This window comes from Sardina pilchardus, chromosome 1, assembly GCF_963854185.1.
Source record: "Sardina pilchardus chromosome 1, fSarPil1.1, whole genome shotgun sequence".
NCBI classification, from domain to species: Eukaryota; Metazoa; Chordata; class Actinopteri; order Clupeiformes; family Clupeidae; genus Sardina; species Sardina pilchardus.
The window spans coordinates 7,772,196-7,796,737 of record NC_084994.1 but is presented as its reverse complement, the minus strand read 5'-3'; the positions used below and the strand labels follow the sequence as shown (position 1 = coordinate 7,796,737).

Sequence of the window (24,542 nt, the reverse complement as noted above, 5' to 3'; positions counted from 1 at the left end):
GGTAAAAACTCTGCAAGAGTTCTTGAACAAACCTTAAGCAAACTTGACTTTCAACTTTTTCATAGTACTTTATTTTTTTGTATTTTGTTTTTACATTTTGTATGCTACTTACAAAATGTTATTTATAGGCTATTTTAAAATGGAGGCATGCGTCCTGTGATTAGGAGCCTGACCCGACGGAACGGAGGGGAGGGATGAACCATTTCGGCCCAACACCAGTGTTGTTGAATCTTGAGATCCGTAACACCGGCCCGCAGTTCGGGTTTGGGCAGATAATCTAAGCTCTAAAATGAATGGGTTACTAGTTCTAATTCACTCCCCAAATTCACTTCTATTCATTTAATAGGTAGCCTATGTTCGCGCAGCCGAAAATGATCACGGACCTGGAACAAAGGCCTGGAGCAGTCAGTGGTGTACATGGTTTTAGGGGCCCTGACCTTGACCTCTGACCCCCCATGGGCCAGAGATGACCATGCACTTAATGCAGACTTGCCTGTTATAAAGCCATGCAAATTAGACTACAGTGGCCAAAGACCTTAATCTTATTGTAAAAATACAGATTGTTGTTTAACCACAGCTGACTGTTGTTGACACATGAAACAAGAAGTAAATGTCTCATGTACTGTACATTCCCAGAGAGACTCTCCTTCTGCTGCTAGGATGAGTGTCTCTCAGGAGAGAGAGGAGGCTGCAGGTCACCGCAAGACACTCAGACCAGAGTCTGCAGCACACAGCTGTGTGCAACAAAGCAGCAAAGCAACACACTCGGATGGAGGGTAAGTGAATCCACAGATGCAGTACACATCATACCCAACACACTCTGATGGAGGGTAAGTGAATCCACAGATGCAGATCATACCTGCCCCCACACCCTGTCTGTTCCTCTCTGGCACATTGGTGCCTCCTTGTCTTTTTTGAATCATTTGCCTTCTTGTCTGTGTTGTCAGTAAGTTGAACTGTTGCTTCATTTTGTCAAATTTCCTCCACCATGGAAAAAATATTCTTCACAAATGTTAAGGTTGGGAAGCTTCTCTCACATGCAATCTGTGTAATGGACAAAAAAAGTCAACAGCAACTTATATGCTAAACCAGGGGGTCAGGATTTGACTGGTTAGCTTCGCCGATTAGCAAAGCACTTCCTCGTCGCCATTTTCCAGAAATACATCATGTCCGGTGCCGTTTTCCCTGCGTTTTCCTCATGCTGATTGGTGGCTGTTCCACTCTCAGCTCATGCACGAGCTTAGTGTAGGCACGAGCTCTCCTTCTGTACCTTACGTCAATCGGTAACCTGTCACTTAATTGGCTAAGTAAAACGGCACCGGAAACAAGCCCCTTGAAACGCCATGTTGAAGCCTGAAAAAATCGTTCAATTTTGGCAATTTTCACTAGCCTAGCATTCCCATTGAAATTAATGGGGGCGGGACTTGTTCACTTTCTCCAGTTCTTATAATACCTCCATGTGCTAAACCAGTGACATAAGCATCTCTGAGGAGGCTGTACTTTCTGTGAGAGTATTAAAATGGACACAAAAGGCACAGTTATTGCAGGAAGAGCAGATCCTGCTGTCAAGCTCCATCTCTGGTTCTTCCATACATGGCAGTCCGCCACTATCCTTCTGACCTTCCTGTGCCACCTCACTACATGTCCTAACAGTATAACATTCAAGAGAGGACTTTTTCAGTCTCACATTCAAAAGTGTGACATAGTCGGTTGCAGACGTCATTCCTTGTGGTTGTGGAGTGTAGAAAGCAGAGGCTGCTGATAGGGCCATGATGATGTTTTGTTTCACCTGCTGGATAGTAATGGTCAGGTGGGTTCTGCTTCTCGGCCCTTGTAGGGTTCCCATAAGGTGCTGTGTCCACCAAACGCGTTATTTGCGCCGATGGCGCCAATTTTCAATATAAAGTCTATGTAGCTCAGCGTTCACAGCGCTGAGCGCCCTCGGCGGAAAAAAGCTCTCGGCGCTGACCGTTTTTTACCGCAGCGCTCAGATCGCTCAAAGTTGAAATCTGTTCAACTTTTAGAACAGCGCCGGGCTCGTTAATGTCAATTCTCGTTATAAACCGTCTCTGTTTTTGGTAGCAACAATAAACACTTATCGAAGCGCCAAGAAAAAGAGGTTGAGGGCGCTCTGGCTGTAAAAAACGCGTTTGGTGGACACAGCACCCAACAGCAGGATAACTTCCAATGAAGCTGTCTGCCAGATCAACAGAGTCAGAGTAGTGCACTGCACTTCCAGAAGGCTCCACCATAGCATGTGGTGCTGTCGTGCCCAAGCCAGGCAGAGGCAGATAGAGGCGGGTGCTTGGTTACAAGCAGTGCTTGAAGTGGGCCGGAACTCAGCGGAACGCAGTTCCGGAACTTCTGTATTTTCGTCTTTTGGGTTCCGCCACTTTTTTCAGCGTTCCGGTACATACTGAAACTGATCCGACGCAGTGACAGTCACAGTGGCCCGAGAATAGACAATATCACAAGACCGATGAAAGACTAGACTACATTACCCACGAGCCACAACAGTGCCCTATCACAGTGTTTCTCAATCTACCGGGCCGCGAGAACATTACCATCGGGCCGCCGGCAGACCCTCTCTGCCCTTCGAGAGACGCACCATGCGGCCGCGGCCGCACCCATTCTTCTCGGTCTTATTGCTGCGTGAGACAATCGCACAGAAATAACATGCATATCATATGAAACTGCAGAACCTGACCTTTCCAATGGTACTAGCCGCTAGTTTATGTGAAGAACGGTTCGCGAGATAATTAGCGTTGGAAATTACAGTTACCTACAAAAATGAATGGCACATTCCAGTTCTGCGTCATACCCATTCGTCTCTGTGAAATAAATATCTGACAATTTTGTTACTGCCCTATGGCAAACTACATACCAAAATAAACAGGAGATCCTACTGATTCCAACGGCGTATAGAATGCCTCTGTGTAATTAGCTATAATCACGAGAAATCCTTTTTGGAAATCACATCAAATTTCTGCATTTTTTCATACCTCTCCATATCCCCCACTTCAAAATAATTTATTTTTCATATCAGAAGTTGTATTCAGACCCCTGTTTGTCATATAGCCATGGCAGATTCTTGAAATGCCATTTTAGGACCCAAAATAGCAATAGAAAGAACACTTAGTCACACTTACCCACTTGTTCTGACTTTTGACCTAATCTCTGTTCTTGGCCAGTTATTGTTAATTAAATCAATGTAACAAGTAGGCCTACGGCCTATTTCACAGTTTTCTTCATCTGGGCCTTTAGCCCAAAGGTTTCTGGTTCTAGGGCCCTTATTAGCCCAGTCTATTGTTAGGCCTACAAGTGGCTATACTGCACTGGTCTAATTCGTGTTGTTTTAATGGTTTCCATATTCCATTTGTTAATTAGAAAAAAGTAACCTGGGCCTATAGGTTAGTGCTTGAAAAAATTATTAAATAAAAAAAGTTTTTCAACCAACACATCCTAAAGACTTGATTTTTTTTTTTCACCGCACAAATGTCAAATGTCAGAAAATTAGAGTTCCTGCACTTATTTTTTCCCACTTCAAGCACTGGTTACAAGGTGACAGTGGGTGGCTCTCAAACTCGGTCCTCGAGGCTCTTTCCCACTGATCTATAACTAGCACTGGATAGACTATCTCATTGTTGCCGCCCCATCATTCTTTATCTAGATCAGTGAGGACGAGGATCGAGGAAGGAAGGGAGGGTGTATAAAAGACCAAATGAGAGGCACCCAGTGTGTATGGGAGGAGTTGGCTCCTCCCAGCTGAGTATGACCAAAGCCAAGATAACTCAAAAAGTGATGGATGGATTTTGATGAACATTTCAGGGAAGGTCAGAAATGACCCAAGGAAGAAACCATCCGGATGTCAAACGGAAGTCAAACGGGTGGCTGTATGTGAGAATGCAAAACTCTAGTATTTTCTCACCCGGAACTCACCCTACTAGCCCCCTAGTACTACTTCTAGATGTCTAACGGGTGCACTTAGGTGGGAACGGGGCTGGCACAGTTCAGGGTAGAGTGAGGGGGGCCTACCGATGATTAAATGACAATGACAATGACAAAATCCATCCATCACTTTTTGAGTTATTTTGCTAACAAACAGACAGACAGACAAACAGACAAACAAACAAACCTCGATGAAAACATATGCCGTTGTTTTCTAAACATGTACACATCTATTTGGTGTCCATCATTTAGGGAGAGATTAGGGATCCCTAGCAACTCTTATGTAATTGCTGACCACAAGACTACCGATGACGTAATAGAAATGTGCCCTTGCGGAGGGAAGATGAAAGTACAAATTGCCATGGTAACGATAAACATTACTTACACTGACCTACGAACACAGACGAGAGAACATCAGAGAACAGAAAACAGATGTTTTATTGTGTGTGCAATAAAAAGAACATGAAAAGCCTAAAGCAACATGAATAGCCTAAAGGAATTGAATAGTTTGATGGCTTTGGTCATACTCATACTCGTATCACCGTCGGGGGTCTGAATAGTTTAGGTTCAAATGTACGACAACCTAGGAAGAACAGTACAGGAGGTCTGCGCTCTCTGAGTGCTTTTCTAGTTTATTCAATGACTTGATGTTTTTCAGTTTCTTTTCTCCTTATGTAACCAGCCCACAGACAGACAGAACTACATCTCCAGTGCCCAGCTGTGTGTCCATGAGTGCTATTATCAACTTCAGCAGTGAACCAGTTCCACCAGGTCTAAAGTGAGTAGTTATCAGTCTGTAGTTTTTATGAAAGCTATTTAGATATGTCAGTGTTGTCACATGCAATACTACACAATACTCCACAATACACAATACAATCAGTAATCATATGCATGTGACAAATAAACATCCTTGTATCCTTACACACACACACACACACACACACACACACACACACACACACACATACACGGACGGACAGTCATACACCTACATACACACACACACACACACACACACAGATTCTCATCCGGGATAAAGTAAAAATTGTAATCACCTCACTGAGAAATTATTTGATGTTCAGTTTCTTGTCTCCTTATGTAACCAGACCACAGACAGACAGACCTCCATCTCCAGTGCCCAGCTGTGTGTCCATGAAGAGTGATCAGTCCATGGGTGCTATTATCAACTTCAGCAGTGAACCAGTTCCACCAGGTCTAAAGTGAGTAGTTATCAGTCTGTAGTTTTTATGAAAGCTATTTAGATATGTCAGTGTTGTCACATGCAATACTACACAATACTCCACAATACACAATACACAATACAATCAGTAATCGTATGCATGTGACAAATAAACACCCTTGTATCCTTGTACACACACACACACACACACACACACACACACACACACACACACACACACATACACACAGTCATACACACACACACACACACACACACACACACACACACACACACACACACACACACACACACACAGTCATACACACACACACACACACAGGGTTCGAATTACGGGGGTGATCGGGGGGGTCAGACCCCCCCAAACGTGACTTGGACCCCCCGAAATGGGACCAAAACGAAACTTTGGGGTCCTGAAATACTTGATATATTATTCAAATTAAGTGTTGAAAAAAAGTCTCTGGTTATTTAACATTTCTCAACGTATAGGAGTAATCTAGTGGCATACGATTTCACACACCCCTTCAGTGGACTGTACCATTTCTGTGCTAACACGCACACACTGCATTACGTACACGCAACATAAGTGCGCACCTCACCGCTGCATACTGATCGCTACCTGGACATACATTAGTTCAGTTTTTGTTAATGTAGCCTATTATTTCTTAGTTATTTGGTTAAACCGCAAATTATTGTTTAAACTTATCACGCCTCAGTCCTCCCTCACTGTCTGGTTCCCTAGGCCATGCCAGTGTCCCTGTCGTTCCTGTCAACTTGGGATAGGCTATCATCCAGGTTTACTTGCAATTCAGCTAAAACTCATCTCATGGATAATCTGACATTATTAGGTTTTTACTTTAACCTGGGGCTCACATACAACAATATACTAGTGGATTTGTCTGTGAGACACAATGTGATTATAAGCATGAAAACTGAAGCGTCTATTAGGCTAAAGAAAAACGGCTTGTTTCGGCGCAGCATGAGAGACGAGTTGACAACGCATTCACCCGAGTAATCTAGGCTACTGTATGGAGCCCAACGTTAACTTTTCCTGCGTTGTCTCAGAACGTTGTTTGAGATTTCAGGGGAGACTTACAGTATATTTGCCTGGCTGCTCCAGGGCTGAGGTAGGCTACTTGAATTGACTCGGGTTAACTCCCTCTCTCCTTCACAACAGCTGCAGGTTAATTATTTGCACAGTGGTTTGGATCCGAGGATTTATTTTGTGATCTTTATAACAGTATCGCTACATTCACATTCCTCTGGTCACTGTAACATGCCCCTCTCTCCCACTCTCATCTCACAGACGCGCGCAGGCGGCACCGAAATGTATAAGGCTCGTTTGAGATCAAAATGTCTGTCTTCGTCAGTCTACAATTAACTTCTCTGGTCACGAATCTGTTCTGAATGAGCGTGTAAAAGTTTTAAATCTGCATGCAATCGTTGTTTGAAGTGTAATTTGTACGCTACTGTAGTTTTGCTCGTCTAGGCTATTTATGTGGGCCTATAGGTCATAATAGATGAATCACTGAAGTCATGATGTTTAAGTCGTGTCATTTAGGCTATTGCCTCCGTGATATTAGCATAGCCTACTGTCCTACTTTTAGTCTAAAACAATACATTGTTATTATTTTTATTAGGCTATTACATAGCCTAATTCATTCTGCAATGCAATTGTTATAGCCTTGATCGTCACTGTTAATGGAGATCCGAAGTAGGCCCATGATGTATCTGGATATTGTAACGTCAGGCTGGTTGTTCAGTGTTGCAGTGTACTTGTTTGAAAGTCACGTCGGTAAGTCTGTTGCCCGCATTCAGCGCGTCGCTGCCCGCAGATCACGTGAATAAGCAATTTGCGAAAATGCTTCCTTAATCCTGTCTTATTAAGTAGGCTAAGTTGGTGCTGTTTGTTGTTTACCCCAATATATTTGTTAGCAATATTTTTCTTCAGAATTAGCAACCTGGCATAGGCATTTTATGCAGTTACCACGAATGTTGGTTACACACCGTAAGTGTGTGATGTAGGTATGAACATAGGCCTACTACACGCACTATTAAAATTATGACGCCGTTGGAAATTTTGACAAAAACTCAGACCTCCCCGAAACTGAAGGGGTAATTCGAACACTGCACACACACACACACACACACACACAGACAGTCATACACACACACACACACACACAGATTCTCATTCGGGATAAAGTAAAAATTGTAATCACCTCACTGAGAAATTATTTGATGTTCAGTTTCTTGTCTCCTTATGTAACCAGCCCACAGACAGACAGAACTCCATCTCCAGTGCCCAGCTGTGTGTCCATGAAGAGTGATGTGTCCATGGGTGCTATTATCAACTTCAGCAGTGAACCAGTTCCACCAGGTCTAAAGTGAGTAGTTATCAGTCTGTAGTTTTTATGAAAGCTATTTAGATATGTCAGTGTTGTCACATGCAATACTCCACAATACTCCACAATACACAATACAATCAGTAATCATATGCATGTGACAAATAAACATCCTTGTATCCTTGTACACACACACACACACACACACACACATACACACAGTCATACACACACACACACACACACACACAGTCATACACACACACACACACACACACACACACACACACACACACAGAGACAGTCATACACACACACACACACACACACACACACACACACACACACACACACACACAGACAGTCATACACACACACACACACACACACACACACACACACACACACACACACGGACAGACAGTCATACACCTACATACACACCAGTGATGCGCGGGCTGATCCAAATCGAGCGGGCGACCGCGGTCACCCGCGGTCACCCGCGGATATGGGTCAAGAAAAAATATTTTTAATGATATGCGGGTCATGTTTGGTCGGGTCGGTACAAAAAATATGCCGTTATTTTTTTGTCATTTATATCGTACATAGCCTAATTGTCTTTAGAAGAGAAAGACATAAGTTGCAGCATTCCCACTGAAACGCGATTCTATCCCCCACATTTTGTCACGAACATGTAGAAATGCACTTGTTGTTTCTGCGTAGACAGACCCTCGGCTACACTTGACATGCAGTTGTGTTCTGTTCTCAGAGCATATGCTTTCTCTGTCTATGATTTGCAGCTTTTTTCTCGAACTGCTGGCCTCTACAGAAAGGGGCAGAATCGTCTACTGAGCAGCGAAGTTGCCGATGCAATGCGTGCTTCTCAAGTCTGATAATTTGCAGCAAGATCGAATGGTATTATGGAAAGAAAAATAAACTAAAAGTTTCCCAAATCAGGAAATACTTCTTAATTTAATGTCATCAAGGCATAGGCTATAGCCTACAATTGGTATGAGCATGCAATATGTGCGTCCTTGCGCAACTTATATAGGCCTAGTGGCTCGTTGGAAAGCCCCACGTCTGCTCTTCCCCACGTCGTGCAATAAAGGTTTCATCTCGCTGTAATTTATAATTGCGGAGCAATGGACTTTTGGTCCATTGATGAAGACGTTAGAGTTTCTTAATAATATTCTATGCCTGCATTTCATGCTTGGGAGAGCTTCAAGGCATTCATGTGAGGAACGGCTGAAACAGAATTTGTATAGGAAAATCCTAGGCTAATTATGTTCAATGTTGAGTCAAATAGCCACATTTTTGGATGAATGCTGACACGGAACAAAAAAAAAGGTAGACGCAATGCATGTTTCCCAAATTCTGAGCAATTATAGGCTATATATAATTAGGCAATATATATTATTGTTTTACATGCATATGAGATACCAATTTTGCGTAGCTCAATGGCGCTACGACTAAGTTAGACTACTTTTTACAATAAGCGGGTCGGGAAGCGGGTCGGGAAGCGGGTCGGGTCCTGTATTTCAATAATTATTTTTTGCGGTCCGAGTTGCGGTCGGGTTAGTTGTAAACGGCGGGGCGGGGCGGGTCGTTCAGACACGTACCCGCGCATCACTGATACATACACACACACACACACACACACACACACACACACAGATTCTCATCCGGGATAAAGTAAAAATTGTAATCACCTCACTGAGAAATGAGTTGATGTTCAGTTTCTTGTCTCCTTATGTAACCAGACCACAGACAGACAGACCTCCATCTCCAGTGCCCAGCTGTGTGTCCATGAAGAGTGATCAGTCCATGGGTGCTATTATCAACTTCAGCAGTGAACCAGTTCCATCAGGTCTACAGTGAGTAGTTATCAGTCTGTAGTTTTTATGAAAGCTATTTAGATATGTCATTGTTGTCACATGCAATACTATGAAGGTATATTTGGTGCAAAAGTCACAAGCACATTTAACTGCAGATTTCGCATTTGCACACTAGTCACAAATGTGTAACTGTACATTTGAAGTTGTACATATTTGTTTCACATTGTTAACACAAAATAGGGCTACAGGTTCACAAATCCGTTTTACAGGTTCACACATCCGTTTTACAGATGCACAAATCCTCACCTGTGCATCACAACGTCCTGGCCTCATGCCTTCGAGACTTTTGCCCCATTTACACTGCAACGATTGGGGCAAAACACATTCGTACATCCGTGTTTCATAATCTGAGAACATGCACAACATTTGTGCATTTGTAAACCCATTTGTGAACTAATGTAACAGAAGTGCATCTGTGAAATACTTTCTCATTCATAACATTCTATAGATCGCTGTGATCATTGAGCAATATCTCGACTACAAGTCAATTGATACAAGTGCTCGAATCTCCTTCTACGAGTTTCAGCTGTTGTTTTCCGGACGGATACCTTTGCACCAAGTATCCGTCCGGAAAACAACAGCTGAAACTCGTAGAAGGAGATTCGAAGCAGATTTAAATTATTATTTTTTTTTCAAATGTGTTGCACGAAAGAGCAGAAGTAGGGCTTTCCAACAAGACTAGGCACTTGTCTGTACGACCAAGTATGAAAATTAACGCATAGTTATGGCATGTAGAAGAGTCTAAGATGAATGTCTCTTTATGGCAAGGCACATTCATAATCCGGTTTTGAAATCCTAGCAAATTCCTGCATGGTATCCAATTCAAGACTCATATTGCATCCTATTTTGTTTGACAAATAAACACTTTTTTGCCTTTACTTTGTTCATTGCATTGTAGTAAGAAGTTGTTGTAGAGAATCATCATGTGTGCTACCACGCAAACAAGTCAGGTCAGATCAGCTCGTGTCACAGACAGTATCCCTCCACCATGGCTCTCATAGGGTTAAGTATATGTTAAAGAGGCACATGTTGGCTTTCTCCACTCTTCCGTAGCCACCTCTCACATAGCACAGCACAGGACCAGAGATAGTGGCTATTCAAACTTACATAAAACGTATGTGCAATAAGCTGACGCTTCCAATAGCCCAAGCTACTTTGGAGCCTTTGAATAAGCAAATGACAACTAGAAAAGCACTCAGAGAGCGCAGACCTCCGCCTGTATTGTTCTTCCTAGGTTGTCATACAGTACATATGAACCTAAACTATTCAGATCGCCACCATGTGGCCATACCATGCCATTACACCGCTAAGTGAAACGGCTCCGGATTCCGGGGGGTGATGCGGATCACTTTCAAAATGTCCCTGAAAATTTTATGGAAATCCATCCATTACTTTTTGAGTTATCTTGCTAACAAACAGACAGACAGACAGACAAACAAACAAACAAACCCTGATGAAAACATAACCTCCTTGGTGGAGGTAATTACGACAAGGACCTAAATTGAAACGAGTGATAGGACAAACACACACACACACACACACACACACACACACACACACACACACAGAGAGAGAGATGAGAATTTAATGATCTTATCCCTATGCAGTGAGCTGAGGGCTGCCCTCTGTCTTTTGTGGAATGGATCCTTTAAATCTCTATTCTATTCTGAAAACAGATACAAGTGCAGATAAAATAAAGGTTCATAATACACATTTTAATCAGTAGATTATCTGAGGGTCAATTAGTGCATAAGTCCAAGTGTTCTTTGTCTGATGTACCTGCAGGTCAAGGGCTGATCTGACCCAGGATCAGTCCAGGTGTGGAGTGTGTGAGCAGGTCCTGAGGGACCCAGTCATCACCACCTGTGGACACAGTTTCTGCAGGCAGTGCATCAGCAGCTACTGGGAGCAGCCTGGACTACCAGGAGACCAAGCCTGTCCCCAGTGTGGAAAGACATGCAGAACCCAACCTCCTCTACAGCCTCCTCTGGATGAACACACGGATATGAGCACACAAGGTGAACACACTGGCTTGATCAACAGCAGGAGACACCTTCACACTGAACATACACCAGGCAGAAAGAGGGAACTAGGTGAGTACACCTTTTGGCTTTTCACATTTTTATATTGATTTTATCTAGTTTTCTGGGAAGTATAGGTCTATCTGTAGTGAGTTAATGCAAATATGAATAATTTCCGATTTTTATTTTTGACTGTTATTACAACTTTTTAATGACTTGTTTTGCCATTTTTTAAACAGATGAGGACCTGAGGAGAGTTATAAAGAATCACAAAGCCAGTCTGAAGAGGAGGTTTGAGAACATATCTGAAGGCATCATCAAACCAGGAGCTGGGATACTCCTCAATAAGATCTACACAGAGCTCTACATAACAGAGGGAGAGAGTGAAGGGGTGAATAAGGAACATGAGGTTTGGCAGGTAGAGTCAGCGTCCAGATCTCAATCCACAGAAGACACACCAATCAACTGCAACGACATCTTCAAGCCCTTACTTGGACAGGAGAAGCACATCAGAACTGTGATGACCAAAGGTGTTGCTGGAATTGGAAAAACTGTCTCAGTTCAGAAATTCATTCTTGATTGGGCAGATGGGGTAGCCAATCAGGATATAGATTTTATGTTTCCCCTTTCTTTCCGTGAGCTTAATTTAGTCAGGGGTGATCAGTACAGTCTTCACAGGCTCCTGCTTGACTTCAATCCTAAACTGAAGGAGCTGAATGACAGTGATGGATATAAAGACTGTCAGGTTCTGTTCATCTTTGATGGTTTGGATGAGAGTCGGTTGACTCTCAACCTGGAACAGAACAGTAAGTTGTCTGATGTGAAACAAACATTATCAGTGGATGTTCTGATGACAAGCCTCATTCAGGGAACTCTGCTTCCCTCTGCACTAATCTGGATAACCTCAAGACCAGCTGCAGTCAGTCAGATTCCTACTCAGTTCATCGACCAGGTAACAGAAGTACGAGGATTCAATGACACACAGAAGGAAGAATACTTCAGGAAGAGAATCGGTGATGAGAGTCTGGCCAACAGAATCACTTCACACATTCAAACATCCAGGAGTCTCCATATTATGTGCCACATTCCAGTCTTCTGTTGGATTGCAGCTACTGTGCTTCAGCAGATGCTGGAAAAGAAAAACATCAAAGACATTCCCAAAACGCTGACTGAGATGTTCATACACTTCTTGCTCATCCAAACCACAAGAAAGGATCAGAAGTATAAGAGTGGACCTGAAACAGATACAAAGAAAGTTCTGGAATCTCAGAGAAACATTTTACTGAAGCTGGCAGAACTGGCTTTCAAGAATCTAGAGAATGGCAACCTCATGTTTTATGAGGAAGACCTGAGAGAGTGTGGCATTGATGTCAATGAAGCCTCAGTGTACTCTGGTATGTGCACTGAGATCTTCAAGACAGAACCTGTGGAATCTCAAAAGAAGAAGGTCTACTGCTTTGTGCATCTTAGTGTCCAGGAGTTTCTGGCAGCTGTGTTTGTGTTTCACTCGTATTTGGCTAAGGACCTTGAAGCTCTGAAATCCCTCATCACTGATGAGCGTAAAGATGAACTCAATCCATCAGTTTTATCTTCTTTTCAATCAGCACTAGGGTTTAAAGACGATTTAAATGTTTTACTTAAGAGTGCAGTTGATAAGGCTTTGGAGAGCCCGAATGGACACCTGGATCTCTTCCTTCGCTTCCTTATGGGCATTTCTCTGGAGAGTAATCATAGACTCCTGCAAGGTCTACTGAACCGCACACACAACAGCTCAAATAGCATCAAGAAAATATGTGAGTACATGAAGAAGCTGAACAGAGAAGGTCTCTCTCCGGAACGATGCATCAATCTTTTCCACTGCTTATTTGAAATGAATGATGATTCCATGCACAAAGAAATTCAGACATATTTGTCATCACCAAAGAACATCAAACAGAAGTTATCTCCTGCCCACTGTTCAGCACTGGCCCACATGCTTCTGATGTCTGAGGATGTGCTGGATGAGATTGACCTGAAGAAATACAACACATCAGATGAGGGACGCAGGAGACTGATCCCAGCTGTGAGGTGCTGCAGAAAGGCAAAGTGAGTTTCTGATGGAGAGACTGTGTTATAACTAAAGTGACTAAATCTAATGTTGTTATAATAAAGTCACTAGACTACTACTAGCTGGGGTGAATCCTGATTAACCGGTTAGCAAATTTGAATTTGGATTTTTTTCACTCTTGAAAGGAGCCCATTGATGTGTGTTATTTCTGTAGAATAGGACACTATTTTATTAGAATGAGCTTTTGCAAATGTGTATAATTGGTTAATTTGGCCACGCCCACTCTGGTGCACTTTAAAAAGGTTTTGATTGATGGCAGACCTTTTAGAAAAGTGCAGGTTGATGTGTAATGTCCATTTTTTGAAAATGCAATGTGGTGGACACTTTCACATTTTGATTTGAAGTGAGAAATTCCATCTTCACTGCAGGATTGTTGATAGTGTGCTATAAAGTGGCACTTATGAGCAGTTTATTAAAATATGTTTACATTTATATCCTCTTATAACATTAAAAACTTTCAGGTTTGTGTGTGTGAGTGAGAGGGAAGAGAATGTTCCGTTCAGTTCATCTTTATTTTTCCATTTTACATGTGTACTGTTAGTCTTGTGCGGGTCACTCAGCTGTGTGTGTGTGTGTGTGTGTGTGTGTGATTTGAAATGATGATTGTGTTGATTTATCGGAACACTTCATATCCCTTTTATCCATTTCTGCAATAATTTATATTTTTGTTGTTTGTTTTTCATGTTGTTATGCAGACTTGCTGAATGCAAACTCTCAGAGAAGTCCTGTGGAATTGTGGCTGCTGTTCTACAGTCTCCAAACTCCCTGATAGAGCTGGACCTGAGTCACAATGACCTGGGAGATTCTGGAGACCATCTTCTCTCTAAGGGACTGTCTAGTCCTAACTGCAAACTGCAGACCTTAAGGTTGGTGTTAGTCAGACATGTCTTTGCAGGATCATTATTATGATAAGATAAGATAAGATGAGATAATCCTTTAATTGTCTCCCAAAGGAGAAATTTGCATTGTTACATCGTCCAGACAGTGAAGGAAAGGAACATATAAGACTTCCAGACACCCCCCCCCTCCCCCCTTACAACAGTACATCTGTAAGACATTCAACATGCAACAGTACACATTCCTTGGGCATGCACCCCTCCACTATACCTGTTCGAGCACATGGGGAAAGCACAACCACTATGTAGGCTACAACCATTTATCACAATACCAGACAATCTCATCAACCTGCACTAATGCTAAAATACATAATAAATAGATAAATTAAATAAATACAACAACAAGGATAACCTGTCCTAATGCAATGTAGGCTAACTGTATAAAAAGGTAGTCAGTAGAACAGCTGTAGTAATTCTAAAGTGCCTTGTGCTCTGTCGGGACGGTGCTTATTGTACAATCGATGTCTCGAGGCGATGTCTCTCCTTTATACACACAAGTAGCAGCCTGTCACTGAAACAGCTGCTCAGTGTTGTCAGAGTGATATGCATTGGGTGACGCTCATTGCCCAGCAGATGTCAGCTTTGCTACCATCCTATCTCTCACTATCCCTATTGGGTCGAATGAAATTCCATTAACAGTGAACAGAGAACCTCTCATTGCACATTGCACATTGCACATTTGCACATGAAAATAAAAATTACATTTATTCACGGAAATGGAAGTGTGACAAGTCTTGGATTTGGTGTGACCGCCTCACAGACGTCAATGTTGCTTCATAACTGAAGTAGGCTAATGTGGAACTATACGTGGGGAACTTTCTATGGACCTTATAATTCGTAGACTATTTGCTGTGTGTGTCGATCATGCCCTGCAAGCTTGTCAATTTAAGCACTTGTTTCAACAGTGCGATTTTATCCATGCTCATGTCATGTTAAAAGGCTATGTTGGGAAACCCTCTGCTCCTTAGCAGATAAACATGACTTGACGTATGCATGCATGTGTTGTCGAAAAATGAATGGTTTTGTGAGGTTACACGGAACATGCTATATGCAGACATGGGCAGTATTTCAATTATATGTATTTTAAATACGTATTTAATTACTTTAGTGTATTTTGTAATTTGTATCTTGCAGGATTGGAAAAAATCAAATGTACTTTGTAACAAAATACTTTGAGGGGTTGTATTTAGAGTATTTAAAATACTTAAATACTTAACAAAAATCTCATCATTTCCCCCCTCAAATTAGCCAAAAATTCATCACACAGTTAAAAATAGCCTCTTACCTAGTATAACCATGACAATATGCTATGCTTATCATAGTCTGGGTGGGAGCCAAAGGTCAGAATCTTTGGGACATGAACCCCATGACATGAGGATTTATGTAAGGTATCAACCAAGGTGTCCTGATCTGCAGAAATAATGGAGGAGACTGAGGCAAAAACCTCCCCAATGCGAAACAGTCTCGAGTTTTCATCTCCCAGTTAATTAATTCTGTATATTGAGACACCTTACAGGATGTCTCTTTATTTGTCCCCCGTGTTGCCAGTCATGTATGAAGGCAAAAGGCATGCATTTATAGCACAAAAAGAGAAATGCATTTCAATTTAAAAAGGCTAACCTGTTCAATCTGTCCTACTACTTTCATTGAATACGGAAAATGATGGTGGGTAGTTTGCTTCGTCAGAGTTGATTCCACTGTTGAAAAGCCTGCTTGTTGTCAGTTCAATCATCGTGTATATTGATATACAGTAGGATGCTGATTACATTTTTTTACTAGATCTACTTCATCGGTAGCCTGGCTCCGCCTTCCTACGTACTTCTGTTCAGTTTTCATTTCACTCCACTACGTAGTCTGGGTCTGCGGTATATTCACAGGTTTTCTCAAGACAAAAATGTGCAGGTCCAATCAGCAAACAGAGGGAGTAGCTGAGAACGATGACGTTGAGGTCGCTAGTTTGAGCATGTCACCTCACGATCAAACGTTTATCGATTGGTTATGGCAGATCTGAGAGGCTCTGGGCAGAGTATCCGCATTCAAGGAAATTCATGCTTGGCAATGGAAAGTGTCCAGACTCTCTGTACAGTTTTCGATAAAACTGGTCAGTCAAGCAAAACAACGATTTCTGAGCGATTTTATGGCTATGAAAAAGTTGCATAGGGTCTCTTTAAAGTTGGTATACCATGATTATTGTGGGGGTATTTTTGTATTTTCTAATTACTAATTACTTGTATTTTAATTAAATACATTTTTCACATCCGTATTTTGTATTTTATTTTGTTACATTTTCTACGCCAGTATTTGTATTTTGTAACAAAATAGTTTTTGATGTATTTGTGCCCACCTCTGGCTATATGGTAGCCTAGTTTTGTGGAGTGTTGCTTTAACCTTTAACCCTCTCTGGTACATTCACGTGATTCATAGATATATATTATATATATCTATGCACGTGATTGTGGTGGTCGGATGACGTCGCTGCTTAGCAACCAGTCCAGGGAGGGCAGTTGAAAAACAGAAGAAGTGAAGCTAGAACTACACGGTTTTGACAATGGGGTGAAAAAGTTACTAAAAAAAGCTTCAAGCTGTCATAACAGGTCAGTGTAGTTGGATGATACAGCCACGGAGGTCGATAGTCACGTATACTTTTGGTAAGAGTCGGATGAGTCGAGGTTTGTAGCCGTGACAATTCTTTGAGTGAAGTTAACTTGAACGTTGAAGTCATTTGGTAGCAGCTAGCAGCTAGCAGGCTAGCTGAATTGGTATTGCTAGTGCTAACTAGATCGGTAAGAGAGTATTTTGTAACACACCCGGTAAACACATCAGTCTTGGGATCTGTTTGCAGTTGATAGGTAAGGACAGAGATAGGGAATGTTCACCATAGTGAGATTAACAATGGCGGAGCGAGTGGGGGGGCAGGGGGGGCGGTCGCTCCGGGCCCACGGGTGCAGGCAGGGGGCCCATCTTTGGCCAAATCTATCTTACTGAATTGTTGTATTTAACGATGCTTATATGTACTGATTGCTGGATGCTACTAAAGATGCCGCTGGTCCGTAGAGTGCCCTCACAATGGGAGCCCGTCTGTCATACCCTTAAACACAACAGGCATTTCCCCTCTTACGCTACACTGGCGTGTTTTAAAAGCGAAACTGATGCACGATCTGTCTGGGTTTTCTTAGGTAGACTAGGCTACTAGGTTGCATTTACCGTATTACATATTTAGAGTCTGGAGCATATGCGTGGCAACAGCTGTCAGTTCGCATCGTAGTAGCTGCGCCGATGAACATAAACGGTTAAAAAAAAAAAAAAAAGTTCTGATAGCCTGGAAAGCCTCTCTATCCGCACACGGAACATGTCAATGTCAATGTTGTTGTAAACACACGAAATAGGTAGGCTACAACTTTAATAGAGACAAGAAGATAGGCTAGGTTGGCAGGAGATAGGCCTACCTGTAACTCCTCAAATTATGCCCATTTTATTTAAGCTAATTAGGCTCTGCATACGTGCGTTTTATTGTGAGACATGCGTTTCATTTAGAACGGAGCGGCATGCCATCAAAAGCAGAACATTTTTGGTTTGTTTTGGGGTCTAATTTACTCTTACACTGTTTGATTATATTGCTTAATGTTTGGACTGATGGCCAATGCAATAAGGGGGTATTTGATGGTTCACTATGTTTCATGTAGTTGAAACACTGTCGGGATTTCCACCGCTGTTTACGCACAAGGCAGTCAATTCATTCAATGTGCGCTGTGTTGGTTAAGTTATTGCGCAGCCAATAAATCCCGGCCATAACTTGAGATAGAGTACGCCGTACTGAGTACGGTATGGCTACCTCTGTCACCAACACTTAGTGTCAGCGGAGTTCCTGCCTCGGTGTATTGCCTAATATTGTAAAACAAACAACCAAACAAAAACAATAAGCCTAAACGGGCAAGCAATAAGTCTAAACGGACATGAAAGAAAACAACATGCCCCAGCCAATAAGCACAACATGGAATGACTTAAATAAAGACATGCTGTTGGGATAAACACCGAGTAGCTGGCAGGTGTACGGCCGTACGCATTGCGCATTGCTCAACAACGAGAGAAAATGTCCCATGTGCGTGTGTGTGTATTCATGCAAAATTGGCCTGCATAACTTCTCAATGCAGCACAGTATCCCATTAACTGGCTACAATTTTCTGCAAAGTTAGTGAACACGTTAGACTATCAAAGTCAGAAGTAGCCTAGGTCTATATGCACATAATTTGTTTGAGCAGCAGAGACAATAGGTTACGCACGCACGCAGGCTCGCAAGACTAGGCCTATTTGTTGTTGCTTTTTACGCGGCGATAGGCCTATTTACTGTTTTATCGCCATATACTGTTAAGCTAATTTACTAACTTAAGACTCATCATGGATGTAAACAACGAAAACAGAAAGGATGGAGGCAGCAAAGCTAGAGGCGTTATTTCAGATGGGCAAGAACACGGTAGGGAATGGGTGTGCTTGTCAGAACGTTCATTACCTGTTTAAAGCTACGTTAGTATAGTAGTTTAGTACTCTAAGGCTACTTTTTAACGGACCATGCACGAACCTAACCGTGGAAAGGACAAATATTGTCAGCGCTTTGAAAGTCTTGTTGCGCGCGCGCGCGCACGCACGTACGCACGCGGGGGGAGGGGCCCACTATAGGTCTTCGCCCCGTCTAGAGTGAACCATTAGCTCCGCCCCTGGAGATTAACGTTGGTTAATGGTGGACGTTGGAAAAGCCTCGAGTGGAAACCGTTAGATCTATCCTGGTCCTGGAAGCTCACCGCGCGCAGCCATCGTTCCCAACTCAACAGCGGTTCTCATGGCGACGGTCGCCTCGCGTCTTCCTGCCAACCAGTGACCACTTTCCGCTGCTGGGTCTGGTGTAGATGTTTGTTGTGTGTCATCCAAGGTACGTACGGTAGGCTACAGGTTGTTTTTAGCGACCTAGTATAAAAGGCAACACGGACTAGGCCTAGTTAGCACAGAGGGTTTTTCTTGAAAGACACTCATTTGAACTGAATAGGCCATTCCTATTGAAAAGCCTGTCGGTCTCCATGGACTGAACTTAAAGTTGATGGACCATTTTCACACACAGCATATATAGCCTACCTCATAGCAGTATGAAAACAAACTATTTATGAGATTATTGAATAGTACTACAAGTGATAGTTTTCCTCAATTTACTCCACGTATTCATTTGTTATTCTACTTGTTCTAAGTGATGTTTATCCTATTGAAATTGCAGAATGTTAGAGAATGGGATTCCACTCCATTTTGATACTCCATTTAAATAATTTATTAACATTTGATATATTTTACTTAACACCCTTGTTATCCTCCCAGTTACACATAATTTGGCATGTAACATTTTAAATTAGGCCTATCCTACAAGTTGTTACAACAGTCTGCCCACATTGCAAAACAGCATTCCAATATGCGGGAGCAAAGGGTGGTTGAATCCTGAGGGTTTGCTGTGACATAGTTTTAAAATTCAATTCAATTCAAGGTTGCTTTATTAGCATGACTGTAAGTACAGTGTTGCCAAAGCACAAGCAAAACAGCATAACATTTCTTAACTATGAGAACAAACTCTTTTTTAACAATTAGAATTAACAGTAATTAGAGTGCATGAAAATGCACTCTACTGTTATCCGGTTTCTTCTTATTACAGTGCATGAAAATGCACTGTACTGTTCTTCCTAGGCTTCTTATTCTTCTTCTTCTAACGCTCGCAATTCAGCTTCAACCGTTTAACGTAGAAACTTCATTCAAACGTTGTTGCGTAGGTCTTGCTTATGCCATGTGTGCTTTGTATTTTTCAACTTTGTAACTTTTATACTTTTTAAACTATGAATTAAAAAACGATTTCCCCATAGATTTAACATTGAGCTATTTCCCCATAGACTTAACATTGCTCATTATGACATCACGGCAGCAATTAGAATCTTACGCCAGGTGGCTGGCCACCTGGGCACCAACAGTTTCTCTGGCTTTAAGCATACAGTCTCTCAGAAGACTACATATCCTGTTAACTGTTTCCTCTGTCCACAACTGTTTCAAAATAAAAGTCCTCACTGCAATAATACACTATTAAATCATTTAACCATTGAAACTACTCAACTATTGAACTGTTCAACCATTCCAACTGTCAGTTATCATCCACTATGCCTCCAGTCAACTACATGAAACCTCCATGTACCTAGCAACCAACATAGCAACCATTAAAATTAACTGTTTATGACTGTTTCCATAGCAACCAACATGATTATACTGCAGTAACTTCTTGTTTCCTGATAGTGGCCAACATGGATACCCTAGCAACAAATGTTTCAAAATAAAAGTCCTCACTAGCAAGTTAGCATAGTTAGCATTGTTAGCATTTTTAGCATAACTGCTAGAAATCATCGGTTAAGTTAGCTAATCAACCTGGTTAGCATTGTTAGTAAAGTTAGCATTGCAAGCATAATTAGCATTTTTAGCGTAACTGCTAGAAATCATTAGCTAAGTTAGCTAATCAACATTTTAACATGAATAGAAATCATTAGTTAAGTTGGAACTGGAATGTTTCATCTTTAAACTGTCTACCTTCACACTATCAACTCTCTGTAAACTATGCAACCACCATGTTTACCCTAGCTACACCTTAGTAACCATATCTACATTATCTATCTATTTTTGCATTTTCATGCACTGGTAATTCCTTGGAATTGCATTTCTAGTTATTATTATAGGCGATTATTCTTCTTCTAACGTTTTTGTGCGTGCAATTCAGCTTCAACCGTTTAACGTAGAAACTTCATTCAAACTGCGCTGCGTAGGTCTTACTTAGGTGACTTCAGCTATGTATTTTTCAACTTTGTAACTTTTATACTTTTTGAACTATTAAATAAAAACTATTAAAATTTCCCCATAGACTTAACATTACATTATGACATCATAATAGGGCAATTAGAATCTTATGCCAGGTGGCCAGTCCAGCTGCAGCAGCTCTCTCTCTCTCAGGCTTAAAGCATACAATCTCTCTGTGAAGACTACATATCCTGTTAACCGTTTCCTCTTTCCACAACTGTTTCAAAATAAAAGTCCTCACTGCAATAATACATTATTGAATCATTAGGGCCCGAGCACCGAGGTGCGGCCACTGAAAGTGGCTGCACCGTAGGTGCAAGGCCCTATTGTTTTTGCTCAGATTATTATTATTATTATTATTATTATTCTCTCTTCCTCTTAGCCCGTTTGGCCGTTTCACCAACTTGGCATGCACCAAAACTCTTGTAATTTGGCAGGCATATGTAGAATTGCATTTGATACTCAGAGACAGAGCCCTGGCCTAGGGTGTGGCTCAGGGACTCTCTAGCGCCACCTACCGCGCTGTCTGTTGTGGTTGACACATACATTCACGGAAATGAACCAAATTTGGTGGACATGTGTGTTGTATTATTCTGAACAAGTTTTACATTTACACTACATAGTGAATCTTAAACAAATTTGAGTTATGATTATGATTATGATTTTTGCACATCATGTATTTTGAAACACTTCTCCTAGACGGTTTATCGAAATCATGTCATATGAGCAGTAAAATGATCTTGAGGGGTTGCCCGAGAGGAATTGCGAACAGATTTTTGAATTTTCGAAGCATATCGAAATGGCGAAGGTTTGAATTATGGCGTCTTATTATGAAACAGGAAGTTGGTGTTATAGGCAGAAAAAAGGTTAGGAATTGTATGTAATTTGGCAGCTACACATGGAATTGCATCTGCTAGTCAGGGACAGAGCTCTGGCCTAAGGTGTGGCTTCGGGACTCTATAGCGCCACCTAGTAGCACATTATCTGTTGTGGTTGACACAAACATTCATGAAAATGAACCAAATTTGGTGGACTTATGTCTTATTGCTATCACTAGTCAGAGACAGAGCTCTGGCCTAAGGTGTGGCTTAGGGACTCTATAGCGCCACCTAGTAGCACGTTATCTGTTGTGGTTGACACAAACATTCACGAAAATGAACCAAATTTGGTGGACTTATGTGTTATTGCTATCGCTAGTCAGAGACAGAGCTTTGGCCTAGGGTGTGGCTTAGGGACTCTATAGCGCCACCTAGTGCGTTGTCTGTTGTGGTTGAAACATACATTCACGAAAATGAACCAAATTTGGTGGGCACATGTGTTATTGCCATCGCTATTCAGAGACAGAGCTCTGGCTGAGGGTGTGGCTTAGGGACACTATAGCGCCACCTAGTGCATTGTCTGTTGTGATTGACACATACATTCACGAAAATGAACCAAATTTGGTTAGCATATGTGTTATTGCTATAGCTATTCAGAGACACGATCTGGCCAAGGGTGTCTTATGGACTGCATAGCGCCACCTAGCGCATTGTGTGTTGTGGTTGACACACACATTCACGAAAATGAACCAAATTTGGTGGGCTTGTGCGTTATTGCTATCGATAGTCAGAGATAGAGCTCTGGCCTAGGGTGTGGCTTAGGGACTCTATAGCGCTACCTAGCATGTTGTCTGTTGTGGTTGACACATACATTCAGGAAACTTGACCGAATTTGGTGGGCATGTGTGTTGATCATGCACATGCCCACCAACACGCACATGTTGCTTTGTTAGATTCCGAAATCTCACAGGTCTCCGCACCGCAGGTGCTCGGGCCCGCCATCGCCGCTTGCGGCTATATTTTAACCATTGAAACCACTCAACTATTTAACTGTTCAACCATTCCAACTGTCAGTAATCATCAACTATGCCTCCAGTCAACTATATGAAACCTCCACGTACCTAGTAACCAACATAGCAACCATTAAAATTAAGCTTTTGTGACAGTTTCCATAGCAATCAACATGATTATACTACAGTAACTTCTTTATTTCTGATAGTGGCCATCATGGATACCCCAGCAACAAATGTTTCAAAATAAAAGTCCTCACTAGCAAGTTAGCTAGTTAGCATGGTTAGCATTGTTAGCATAGTTAGCATTTTTAGCATAACTGCTAGAAATGATTAACTAAGTTAGCTAATCAACCTGGTTAGCATTGTTAGCATTTTTAGCATAACTGTTAGAAATGATTAGCTAAGTTAGCTAATCAACCTGGTTAGCATTGTTAGCATAGTTAGCATTTTTAACATAACTGCTAGAAATGATGGTACTTTGGGGTTAACTGTAACCATTTTTGAGGCTGTTTAAAACGTGCATCAAATCACACAATTTGGTCGTTTTGGGTGTCGTAGCGTGTAATAAAGGTCGTCAACAATCAAATTGACTACTTTTAAAATTAATTTGAAGAGTTTGAGCGGAGAGTTTTTGGTTTTCTTCTAGCTTGGGTAAGCAGGAGGATAGAATTTAGCAATTGCTGCCAACATAGGCTAGCCTACTGTCAAAAACATCCTTGTGTGCGGATGACGGTCTGATTCAAGCAGGAGGGTAGAATTTGGCGAATTTGGCGGCAGCTGCTGCCAAAATACTGTGGGGGAAAAACATCCTTGCGGTTTTGACACCACATAATAAACTCAACAAGGTAGCCCAGGTGCTGGCGAGCCGTACCTCTGCGGACCTGCTTTCTCCACACTATACTTTTGCCCCGGCCGCAATCGCTGCCAATCCTTCTTCTCCTCCTCTTCAGATGAAGAAATAAAAAAGAACGAGTCGATTTGACAATTACAACTTTTCTTACAATCCCTCCAACAGGCCACCGCCAACAAGACAGGCTCAGCAGCCTCATACAACTGTAGCCTACTGTGTTGTTACGGGACCCGACGTCAGCGGATAGGCTACTATGAGCGCGATTGGCAAGACAACTAGAAATTCTTCTTTTAAACTCTTAAAACGAATGAAAAAAGTAGTCAGTTTGATCGTCGACAACCTTTATTACAACCCACGACACCCAAAACGACCACATTGTGTGATTTGGTGCGTTTTCAACAGCCTCAGAAAATGGTTACAGTTAACCCCAAAGTACCGAAATGATTAACTAAGTTAGCTAATCAACCTGGTTAGCATTGTTAGCATAGTTAGCATTTTTAGCATAACTGTTAGAAATGATTAGCTAAGTTAGCTAATCAACCTGGTTAGCATTGTTAGCATTTTTAACAACTGCTAGAAATCAT

At 41.9% G+C, this 24,542-nt stretch overlaps 1 protein-coding gene across 1 annotated transcript in view; it reads left to right on the top strand.

The window, feature by feature from the left end:
• Positions 1–655: 655 nt before the first annotated feature.
• LOC134080306 (NACHT, LRR and PYD domains-containing protein 12-like) overlaps positions 656–24,542 on the top strand; it is a 32,170-nt gene continuing 8,283 nt past the window's right edge. Inside the window, exons 1-8 of the mRNA XM_062536706.1 lie at positions 656–776; positions 4,631–4,726; positions 5,055–5,168; positions 7,423–7,536; positions 9,255–9,368; positions 11,175–11,482; positions 11,650–13,495; positions 14,213–14,383. Of these exons, the coding sequence (XP_062392690.1) occupies positions 661–776; positions 4,631–4,726; positions 5,055–5,168; positions 7,423–7,536; positions 9,255–9,368; positions 11,175–11,482; positions 11,650–13,495; positions 14,213–14,383 (2,879 nt within the window). The 5' untranslated portion in view covers positions 656–660. The remainder of the gene's footprint in view (positions 777–4,630; positions 4,727–5,054; positions 5,169–7,422; positions 7,537–9,254; positions 9,369–11,174; positions 11,483–11,649; positions 13,496–14,212; positions 14,384–24,542) is intronic.